This window comes from Leuciscus leuciscus (assembly GCF_965113295.1).
Source record: "Leuciscus leuciscus genome assembly, chromosome: 22".
NCBI classification, from domain to species: domain Eukaryota; kingdom Metazoa; phylum Chordata; class Actinopteri; order Cypriniformes; family Leuciscidae; genus Leuciscus; species Leuciscus leuciscus.
Genome location: NC_138746.1, coordinates 13,408,303 through 13,420,567, shown reverse-complemented (window position 1 = coordinate 13,420,567; position 12,265 = coordinate 13,408,303). Strand labels below are relative to the sequence as shown.

Genomic DNA, 12,265 nt, shown 5'->3' with positions numbered 1-12,265 from the left:
CTGTCGATGGCCAACAATTTTCAAACAAGTCATAAAGAAAAGTATGGAGGCAAACTAGTGCCATTCAACACTGAGTTAGTACAGCATGTAGAGAGTGTAGATAAGACCTCAGTGTGTGTGTGTGTGTGTGTGTGTGTGTGTGTGTGTGTGTGTGCGCAAAGGGGTGTTGAATGCAAGTAAACACGCCCCAATGGCGGATGTGCAGGTCCGGTCTGATTCAGGATCAGACTGACCTTAAAGAAATATTTGCTTCAGTTCCGTCCCTAGGCACACATAATTACTCGGATATTGCCTCAAGGCTTTTGACTCACAAAATAAATAACAGTGAGTAGAGTACAAATTACAGGCAGAAATGAAATAAGAAGTTTCATAACCCCATTTATATTGTTAGGTGTCTTCATTTCCAGTTGGATGACTCAGATAAGCACATAATCAAATCGTGGAGTTAGTGACCCCAGAAGCTCTTCATCATGATGATTATACTAAGCATGAATTAAATGTTGTCCTGCTTCTGGAGAAGTACCTATACATAGAATTTATTTTCAACCGGAATAATTATTATAATTGAAAATATATTATAAGCAGAAAGCAGATATTTCTGTGCGTAAGCCTTAATTTCAGAACAGATCTGGTCAAGAGTGGAACTCCTACTGAATCTGTTTTTAATGTTTTTTGACACTGACTTTTCTACTTGTTGCGTCCACTCATCATTGGTCCTCATCATTCTTCCAGTTTTATATTAGTACTTTCCTTAATACAAACCTTATGCAGTCAATACAGTGAATTTCCAGGTAATGTACAGTACAAAGGGCTCAGCGATCTAGGCAAAAAATATGTTTCTGTTTTGATAATATTAATCTTATTTATACATTCTTTTTGAAGCCATTAGTTATGAAAACCATTTTGTTTATAGGCAAAATTTGCATTGGGGTATAATTTAGAAAAATTCTGCAAAACAAATTGGCGTAATTTTTGGTGCCATTCACTGAATAGGCTCCTTTGTGTGAGAACAAACCCTTGGATACGTTCAGAATTTCGGGGCATGCAAGTCTTTTTCCATCACTAGACATATAGAAGACATTTATCAGTACTGTTATGCATAGTTTTTACCCATATGAAAGTTGGGCATTATTTAATTGCTTATATTTGGTATTATTTATTTGTTAAAATGTTTTATTTTTCAATCACAGGAACTATCATTTTAACCAAAAAGTGATGCGTTTCAAAATGTTTAATGCAAGAAATAAAATACAGTAAAAACCAAGTTAAAAATAATCGAAGCATGTTTTCATTCAGCAAAACAATTCGTCTTTCACAATTAACTAAAGATTATAACTTAAATATAATTTTAATCTATTAAACCATTGTATTAATTTACCAATTTATTAATGCATTGCATTATTATAACATTAGTATAAGAAAATTAAATAAAAATTGCCATGTGGAAACATTACAGCACTGTGACAAATGAATTTATTAATTCAGAGGTGAAGCCACCATTGGGATGATTTGATTCGTCAGGGTGTCCCAGAATTGTCATGATGAATATTGGAAGATGTCTGAGGAGCAATACATTTACATTTAGTGTTAAATCTCCATGCCTGTCACGTACAGTTGATTGCCTGTCTTTTCTGGAGTGTTAACTCATGGTACTTGACTTTAAATACTCCAGTAATGTGTCAGCGAAGCTCATGAGATTAATGGGATTTTCCTAGGTATTTCTGATGGATTTGCCTTGATTCGTAACAGCAGTGCAGTGCACATTTCTTAATTCATGATCAGTATATGTCAGGACTTTCAGCGATCAGTTGCTACATCTTTAAAGAATGCATTGTATCAGAGATGTGAGATGTTTTCATATGCTTGTACTCTAACTGTCATTGTAGTGTCAGAACAGCTTCACATCATTTATTCTTCTCGGCAGGATAAGACTCGGGTTGTGTCACCCATCATAGATGTCATTAACATGGACAATTTCCAGTATGTGGGGGCATCTGCAGATCTTAAAGGAGGTAAATCTTTTTCATCAGCACTTATTTGAACACAACAGTGAAATCACTATCCAGAGCTGTTTGTGTGTGTATGTGATATGATTGCATCCATTCATGCATGTATATACAGTATGCACATGTTTAAGGATAGTACAGCAGATGTCTCTTGTTAGATTTCATGTGCAGGGCTATAATGTGTGTGGTATGTTTAAATGCATGTTTGTAGTGAGAGCAATACAGAGAGAATCTGTGAAGGCAGCACAATGTGTAAAAGAGTGAGAGAGCATGATGAATCTCAACAAGAGGAAATGTCCTTTTGGAATGAAAACCATTTGATTGATTTTTGTCTGGGGGTTTTAGGCATAATAACTCTCTATCTCTGAGTGGAATAGCTTTTCCTCTAAGCTCAGAGGCTTCCGGATGCAGTGGGAAATAATATGGAAATGGATCTATCCATGTGAGAGGTCTATGTGCTGGTTAACTGGCAATCAGACTTCCCCCCCCAGATGTATGAATCATAGTGGTGTTCATCTGACATTTTCTGCCTTTTAGAATATGTTCAGAATGGAATGCTAGCACAGTGCTGCATACTGCGGACAGTAAAAAAAAAAAAAAAAATTGTACTTTATTTACTGTATACTATGTAAAACAGTACAAAAACATTTTAAACAGTAGTTTTGTCACTTTGATATGCAATATTTTGATTTTGGGAATCAAAATTATTTATAGTTACTATTTATAGTTAGTACTTTTTATCTTCTCTACATATTTCTGCTTTTGAACACTTAACACTTAAAATACATAATCTGTTTAAACTTTTTTAGGTTTGTGTAAAATGTATTTTCATAAAAAGAAATGTTACATGCAAACATTTTGCATACTCCACACATTATACAGTATATGCTGCATACTGTTAAAATAGTATGGTAGTATGCATTATTTTGAACAAAGCCCTCAGTCTTTTCGTCAGTTAAATCAGTATCATTAATATGCTCCCTTATTCCCTTACCTGACACATGGCTGAGCAGGGCATTGAAACTACATTTAAAATCAGACTTCATCCCTAATGTAATGTCTAATCTTTATCCAGGTTTTGATTGGAATCTAGTTTTTAAATGGGACTACATGACCCTGGAACAAAGACGGGCACGGCAAGGAAACCCCACTGCTCCTGTCAAGTAAGAATTCTTCTTTGCTTTAAATATCTGCTTTGCAAATGTTTTGGATCAATAACCTGGTGATGTATGACTGTCAGCTGACTTGGGAGTTTTTTTTTTCTTGTTTTTTTTTCTCACACTTTCTATAGTTAATTAATTGCCAATTGCTTAATGTAGAGTCTCTCTTGATACATAGAACTACAGGGCTACTACTACTACTTTTACTTCTATTTATTTAAACTTTTCAGTTAATTGCAAAGTCAATATTTGTCATTTTAAGTTAAAGTTTTTCATCTAATATTTATCATTTAATTTATTTGTTTTATTTACATTACTGACATTTAAAAAAAATTGTTTTAGGTAACAATAACAATACTGATTGCTGAAGTGCTTATTTAATTTTTTGAAGATTTCCTTGTCCAACTTCTATACTCTTAAAGGTACAATATGTAAGTTTTTTTTTTAATAAAATATCCAAAAATCACTTGCACAGTGTGATATATATCCTGCAATTGTTTACTTACAATATCGCAAAAGTTCCCAAAGATTTTTAATTTCAGAGAAATTCCAATTTTAAATAATGGCTGGTCCCTGGTCATTGTCGCCTGCATGACGTAATATCCGTGTTATCCTTGGTTTCCGCTTGTACTGCCATAGTAACCGTGGCGACAGACGTGGACAACTGCGTTACGTCTAGGCACGCTCACGCTGTTGTTGTTTCGTTCAAACATTATGGACTATAGCTTTGGGACAAAAGGAGAACTAAAATGAGGATCAATATCAGCTTGCCGTTTTCAAGATGCCGAGAGCTCCACGTCCGCAACTAACTTCAACTTGACAGAGACACTTTGGGACAAAAGGATTCAACCTTCTGCATCATCAATCTACGCCTTTGTTTTTGTAAGAGGTTAGCAACCCCTAGAAGCGAAAAAATTACATATTGTAGCTTTAAACATTGCTCAGTAAACGAATGTAAAATGATGCTGTCAACATGATAAAAGGATCCTATAAAGTTCTTGTAATAACAAAACAAGAAGTTTGTCCAAGGAGCCCATGCACTTGCTTGCTTGCTTGTTTGTAAAAGGTCCATCCTCCAGGGAGTGACTCGAATCATTAACAACTAAAAGCGAGCGGGAGAGAGAAAGTAAGGTGTAAAGCGACCGAAATGGGAGATTGTATGGACGGTGCGTTGCTGTGATGTGAAATCTCAATCACCATGCAGCGAGTACATTAAAAGTACATTAAGATAATAAACAGCGTGGTTTCTCTTGACAGTGCCTTTATGGGATGTGTTGTGTAAAAGTCTTCATGACACCGCACTCTTCATTCTTGTTTAATGATTCCAGTGTTGTTTAATGACTTTGTTTATGGGGCTCTGATCAGATTGCATCAGAGAGTGAAATGAGCACAGAGTTTTATAAAGGCGCAAATGGCCACTGAAATAAAACACATCGCCAGTATGTGAGATAATTGCTTAGTATATCTAATTTTTCATATTTTGCGTAATGTTGTCCAGGACTCCCATGATTGCCGGTGGCCTCTTTGTAATGGATAAGAACTACTTTGAAGAGTTGGGGAAGTACGATATGATGATGGACGTGTGGGGCGGAGAGAATCTCGGTGAGTGGAAGCTTTATTTCTCTAAATGCCCTGTATTTCATCTGTTGTGCTGGGACAAGCTGATTGGAGCTGACTGACTGAAGACACAGTGCATCTTATCAGTGTTCCAGTGTGTCTGTTACTGATTAAGTGAAAGATTTTCCTATTTAAAGTGTGTGTGTATGTATAGGTAAATATTTGCCAATTTAAAGTGTGTGTGTGTATGTATAGGTAAAGATTTGCCCATTTAAAGTACATGTGTATGTGTATAAGTAAATGTTTGATAAATGTAAAAGCATCATAGTCTTAATTTCCTATAAAGCAAGGCAAATCAAAAAGAGAGAAAGAAATAGTACTGTAAATTGTTTAATGCATTCATTTTTCTTACCAAAGTCAGTTGAATGCACTTCACATTGTAATTGCTACTTATGCTAACTTGTAAGTAGGATCTGTTTATGAGGGTTTGAAGGCAGTGTGACTTTATACATCCACTAAAATGATATTAGGACCAGTTGGTCACATGCAAAAATCGCTCAAGTTTGAAAATAGGTCTAGCATTAATTGTTTACAAAGGCCACATGGTTATAATTTAATATAATGAAATTCATGAATTTGTGTCACTTGAGTGTGACTTAAGTGTTCAGATACTTTGTGGCGCCACCGTATATGAATACTGAATATGAGATCATGGTACTTCTATCATTAGATTGTGTGAGATAATGCCTTACTCAGCCAAAATGTAATGTGCCCATCTAAGGGGCAATTCAGGTCACCACAGAAGAACTATTGCTTTTTTTATATTAGCAACGAGACTTGAATAGAAACTGCAGTGTAAGACTCAATGAGGTGGAGTTTTTCAGGCTTTGACATAATGTCTGTGGCATGATGGATTCTGAAAGAAATTCCGAATCATTCCACAAACACAGCACTTTTCTCAGCTGTGCTGCTTGTGGAAAAGTTTACAAGCACTCTTGAAATTATCCTTCAGCCTGGAAAAACGTTGTGTTTTGCATTTGTGTCTGAGAAGTTTGCAAAGACCAAGAAGTTTCACAGAGTAGTGCTTTTTTGATGTTGTTTTTGTTTGTTTCAATGTCGCGCATGCAATTATGAGTTTTGGCAGTTTGAAAAATCTTCATTTATGAACTGATTGTTTGTGTGTTGTATGTTAAGTCTTACTAATCTCTGACTGCTGTTGTGCTTCTCAGAGATCTCATTTCGGGTCTGGCAGTGCGGAGGCAGCCTGGAGATCATTCCCTGCAGTCGAGTGGGTCATGTCTTCAGGAAACAGCATCCATACACTTTCCCAGGGGGCAGCGGCACTGTGTTTGCGAGGTATCCACCAAATTATAATATAATATATTTAGTGCTGTCAAATCGATTAATCACATCTAACATAAGTTTTTGTTTACATAATATATATGTATATATAAACACACACACACACACACACACACGTATGTATGTATATATATATGTAAATGTGTATGTGTTTATATATATATATATATATATATATATATATATATATATATATATATATATATATATATATATATGTATATGTATATGTATATATATATATATATATGTATGTATGTGTGTATACTGTATGTATATGTATGTATGTGTATATACAGTATATATAAACACACACATATGCATGCACTTCAAAAATATGTAAATATACATCAATGAAGCTTTTCACTGAGCACTTACACAGATACACAGGGAGCGTTTGAAAGCAGTCGTCTATCAGCGGACCGGCTTGTGCTTTAAAACGCTCCCCCTCCCGTTTTTTAAAACACTTCTGTGTGCTCTCAAACGCTCCCGTGCTTTGATCATTGTAGCCAATCACAGACACATTTTCAATGAGCGCGTGAACATTATGGCCAATCAGAGGTGTTTACGATTCCGCTCAACAGCTCTCAAAGCGTCACGGTTTTTATATTATATTATATTATTTAAAAAAATTGGATTAGTAAACAAATTTTTTTTATTCAGCAGGGATGCCTTCAATTGATCAAAAGTGACAGTAAAGGCAATTATAATGTTACAAAAGATTAGTTTTGGGCACCCAGAGTGAGCAATGGTACAGTGCTGTAGCTAAAGAACACAATCTTTTATTTATCTTATGTTTTGTGATTGTTGAAGCCAAATACACCCTTTAGTAGTGTGGTTCACATGCTCCATCCAGTGGGTGAATCCAGCACTGCAGCCAGTGATCAGTGGGCTTGTTGACATTCTGTCATAATTATAAAGCTCCCAGTAATGTGCTGCAGAAGGTCCATTAGTGTCGAAGTTAGATTTAGGAGTAATGCAGTTGACATGTTATGGTCATTAGCAGAACATCAGTATTGCTATATAAAATGTATAATTTACTCTCATCTGCTTGTTTGTCTTTACAGGAACACGAGGCGAGCGGCAGAAGTTTGGATGGACGATTATAAGAATTTCTACTACGCTGCTGTGCCCTCAGCCCGTAATGTGCCCTATGGCAAGTAAGTGTGTATCTGTCTTCATTAACAAATATTATTCATAAGAGAAAAGCTTGGAACAGAGTTGGACATTGACTATCTTTAACATGATAAGATCATCGTTCACTACCAAGGCCACAAGAGTGCGCACAGTCACTGAAGAATAATATTAAAACATGGCTAGGTGAAGATCTCAGTCGTCAAACATTTAGACCCTTGAAATGCACTCCACTTGACTAACTTTCCTCATTATTTGCAGCATTCAAAGCAGGCTGGAAATGAAGAAGAGGTTAGGCTGCAAACCATTTAAGTGGTATCTGGACAACGTCTATCCTGAGTTACGGTGAGTGCATTACCTGGGAATAATAATAAAAAAAAGCTTTTGGATCACTTTGGCCTTGTTTGCATGTGCTATTATAATCTGAAGATGGTCTATGAAGTTTTGTGTATAAATGTGTATGAGCTTTTTGATTTAGATGGTTTACTATACATAACCAGCCATTTAAACAATGGCTGTATATAATAATTAATACCCTTGTACTGGCACAATGATTAATTAATAGGTGAGTAGATGGTTCTTTTTGTGTTTACACTACAAATGTAGTGTGGCGAGATGTTTCTGATTACTTCCAAATGCGGATTGAGTGATTGGATCACAAAACATTTTTACGAGACTAATGTGAACACCAAGTGTAAACGAGCCTTTAACTTAAACCTAGACATGAGTCTAGTCTACCTAGACTTGTGACTTTAAAGTAATGAAACTTTATTCATGATAACCCTTTCAGTCTGCTACCAGAGACTGCAGTTCGAAAGGTAGCTTAATCACACCTAAGTTGATGTTTCTGTCTTGTTTAGGGTCCCGGATCATCAGGACATAGCCTTTGGAGCACTACAGCAGGGTCAGAACTGTCTGGACACACTGGGGCACTTTGCTGATGGTGTGGTGGGGGTGTACGAGTGCCACAATGCAGGAGGAAATCAGGTACCAGTCCGATCTCAGGTACTGAACAGTCTTATGTCAGGTGTGGCAGCAGAGCACTGGGTGATGGACTTGCCAGTGAGTTTGGGTTAGTTTTAAAGGAACGATGCACTTGTGGAGGGTGAGTGACGTATAGATGAGGGCCACACGGTAGTTTCTGGATCACTTCACCTGCTTTTATCTTCTCTCGGTGTGCAGGTCTGAGGGATTTAAAGGGTTCATCATACTTTGGGTGCTTTCACATTAGTGCTTTTTGGTGCACGCCTGGGTTCGATTGCTGTCAGAGTTCGGTTTGTTTGGATGATGTGAACACTGTTTTCCGAACTCGGGTGCACACCCATGAACTGTACTCGAGCCTGCCTAAATAGGGTGGTCTAGGCCTAGGGTAGCAGAGAGAATGTATATTTCATTTTTGCTCGCCTTCAGCACAAATTAACTCCTGCATTCTTTAGAATTTTTGCAGTAAATGTATTTATTACTTAGCAAAGGTAAAAAGGTTAAATTACTTAGCAATATGGATACGCAGCTGCAGTTTAATGATCTAAGCGTACCGTGATTTGGACCCAAATAATATAATGTAAACAGATCAGCGGAGGAAAGGGAAGGGGGGAGCAATCGATCTCTGGTTCGGACCAAGCAATCGAACCAAGTGCATCCATATAAATACTTTTATATTTATGAAAAATATATTATAATATAAAACCTTTTTATCTTCCCTAATGGTACTACAGTGAAAAATTAAAACATTTAAAAAAAGAGTATAATATATGTATACAACTATCTATATCTATATATGTATATATATGTATATGTGTATATATATATATGTATATATATGTATGTAGATATGTAGATATATAGATATGTATGTGTGTGTGTGTGTGTGTGTGTAGATAAAAAGTAATACAAAATAAATACAAGTAATTGCTTATTAATCAAATTTTTATGTATGCTGATTTCTTCAACTTTTTTACCATCATATGAAATCATAAAATATGCATAATTATAAAAGAATTAGCTGAAGGTTTTTATGATAGATAATGGCATACTGTATAACAGCTTCTCAGAACTTGTCAAAGGTGTTACCCATGTGCATTTCATAAAGTAACAGCATCTCACCAAGCTGTTTTTGTTCAAGTTTCTGTGTAGGTTTGTGTGGAATGAATGTATTTACTGCACATGCTCCCTGCTTATGTTTCCGATAAACAGGAATGGGCCCTGACTAAAGACAAATCCGTCAAACACATGGACCTTTGCCTGACGGTGGTGGATCGCACCGCTGGCTCACAGATCAAACTGCAGGGCTGCAGGGAGAATGACAGCAGACAGGTGAGCATGCTGTGCTCAAAGCAGGGGTTTGGAGGAAGTGCTGCTACTCAGATTTTCAACATCATCCTCATTATTTTTCTGTTGCAGAAATGGGAGCAGATCGACAACAACTCCAAACTACGGCACGTTGGCACCAATCTGTGCCTGGACAGCCGGAATGCGCGGAACGGCGGTCTGACGGTGGAGGTGTGCAGCCCGTCGCTCACCCAGCAGTGGAAGTTCACTCTCAACCTGCAGCCGTAGCTCGACACCGCCCATCCCAGCCCTCCCCTTCTCGCCCTCGGGCACGCACTCGCCCCTCAGAGATAATCGCTGCCCAGATACAGACTCGGGGCCGCCGCGGTGCGGTCTGGTGGTCCTCAAGGGCCACGGGGCAACGAAAATACAAACAAGATGATGATGACTATTTCCATCTAACTATATACCTCACTGTTTCATCTGTTGTCCAGCTCTTGGAAAGTGAATCTTAAGTGTCTAAACTCTATCGGATCCATTTTTGGAGTTTTTCTTCCCATTTTCCGATGCAAAGGATCCATTTTTTTTTTTGGTCTTTTCTTATTTTATGCCTTTTCGTGTCTCATTTTCTTATTCCAGCACATTTTCTTTTTTACAATAGACATCCATTGCTCTTTTATTTTTGTAGTCACGTTACAAATATTGTTGAATGTAAATGACGTTTTATGGAGGCTCCCTTCCTGCGCTGTGATCGGACTGGATTTCAAGACTGTTTTAGTTTGGGTTTGGTTTAAGTTGAGGGCTCATGGAATTGAGGGGAGGACTCATTTATTGCGCGCACCATCACGGACACACTTTGACTGTGGAGGACAGCTCATGACGCGCACAGGAAGCAGGAAAAAAAAAATCGAGACCATTTTTGTTGTTTTCTAGTTTTTATGAAATTGTCTATCTGTCTTTTTCTGTTTAAAGGTGCAATGTGTAAAGATTCAACCCGCTTTCCGTAAGGGTCCCTGGTGTTTTCTGAAGGAGAACCGAGGCATTGTACAGAACGTGACTGCTGGATTCACATACTGTAGCGCTGGCTGCTAACAAATCTAAAACGTCTTCAATCACAAAACAAATGTTTCTCAGCCACATTTTTCTCAGTAATCATTTATTCCTTAATTCTATGTAGCCTTTATTTACGTCGCCAAGTGTATTATGTAAAATAATCATGGTAATAACCTGGTAACTCCAAGCAGAGGCTGATCTGAAGCTTTGCTCCTGTCTTTAGGTTTTGAGCAAAGGTGGATGTGTGTATTACTCCTCATCTTCCATGATTTCTTTTGACTTTGTGCAGTACGTGTTCTGGATCATAACATGGGCATTGGAAAGTCTCCTTTCCTGCCTCCTTAAAGTCCTGGATGTTTTATTCTCAAGATCAGTCATGATCCTCAGCAGCTTTGGCCAAACCTGGCACATTATGTCATTACTTGAGCATCCTCATTCTTCTTCTTTTCATGGTTTAAAGTTACTGCCTTTGTTATCCATGATACTGTAAAGAAAATGTGAGGTTTTATTTGTGTGCGAGTGTGTAAGCAGCTTTCAAAATGCCCATTTGAGAAGCATATGGACTCACAATGGAGAAACGCAACACGGTTTGTTTGTTTGTTTGTGTGTCCTTTTAATTCCCTTTTAATTCATCACCCGAAATACTTTTTCACAACCAAACCTTGTAAATTATTGTGGTACTTAAGTTGATTTTAACAGAACTTATTACTGTAAATCCAACAGACAAAGAAGCCTGTGATATGTGAAACCGAATCAGTTAACCCACCTACCTTTCATGTATAACGCCGTAGCATTCTGACTAACTTATTGTAGGCTAGGAAATCCAGACTAAATGAGTCCCTGACTGCCTTTCGGTCAGCTCTCCTCATGTATCAGCAGTAAGTGTTATGTTAATCTTAGACTTGTATATGTTCGATTCGTCTGCACCAACCCTGTGTTGTCCCAGAATCGCAGTTCTCCATTAGTGAGTGTGAAGACGGCAACAGAAACACATGGAAGGCTCTTTGTCTGGGCAGAGTCTGGGCAGAGATTGTGTGGCCTTTAGGAAGAAAATCAGTCCACCTACCTGTATTTGATTGTCCGTGTTCTGTGGCGTCATCAGGTTTCCTGTAGACAGACGAGTCTGCTGGACGGGAAAGCAGGTGTAGATGTGGACTGCACTTTTGCCATTGCGAATCACGCCACCTTTCTCCATTTAAAGGAGAGGCCTATGAAATGGTTTAAAGTTTGGGCTTTGAACAATTCTTTTTTTTTTAAGAACACAGCCAAATTTGGAGCAATATATGATGGCGAATCTATGAATTGGATGAAATGTTTACATAGCACAGTGTGCCAAAGTCAGTTGCTGTTTGATTGAATATGGAAACACTTCTTCTCCAGACTAGGACTGTTTCATTTTTAGTAAATGAAGGACATGTGACCCCACCTTTTTTGTCTCTTTAGTTTCCTCGAAAGCCAATTTTAGGAAGATCTTGATGTTGCATTAAACGGGAAAGGAAACAGCATGGGGTCAACAGTTGTAATAGTGTATATGTGTGTATATACAGTATGTATGTCCATGCATGTACATTTACACATTCAGTTCAGTTATAGTGATTTGGTCAACTGTACAGCGCTTGTGTTTGTTCATTGTTTTATAGATATTGCAAAAGTTTGAATGACGGGAAATAATTAACTTAAATAAAAAAATTATATACATATCCAGTGTCATTTAGTGTTGTCACA

At 37.4% G+C, this 12,265-nt stretch overlaps 1 protein-coding gene across 2 annotated transcripts in view; it reads left to right on the top strand.

Moving 5' to 3' along the window:
- The window catches only part of galnt2 (UDP-N-acetyl-alpha-D-galactosamine:polypeptide N-acetylgalactosaminyltransferase 2), a 76,581-nt gene extending 64,341 nt beyond the window's left edge, over positions 1-12,240 (top strand). Inside the window, exons 8-16 of one of the 2 annotated variants that reach the window (XM_082153832.1) lie at positions 1,925-2,012; positions 3,082-3,169; positions 4,665-4,768; positions 5,953-6,079; positions 7,153-7,245; positions 7,481-7,564; positions 8,080-8,224; positions 9,413-9,532; positions 9,620-12,240. In XM_082153832.1, coding sequence (XP_082009958.1) covers positions 1,925-2,012; positions 3,082-3,169; positions 4,665-4,768; positions 5,953-6,079; positions 7,153-7,245; positions 7,481-7,564; positions 8,080-8,224; positions 9,413-9,532; positions 9,620-9,775 — 1,005 coding nt within the window. In that variant the 3' untranslated portion in view covers positions 9,776-12,240. The remainder of the gene's footprint in view (positions 1-1,924; positions 2,013-3,081; positions 3,170-4,664; positions 4,769-5,952; positions 6,080-7,152; positions 7,246-7,480; positions 7,565-8,079; positions 8,225-9,412; positions 9,533-9,619) is intronic. The other variant, XM_082153833.1, reaches the window with a different exon arrangement.
- The last annotated feature ends 25 nt before the right edge of the window (positions 12,241-12,265 follow it).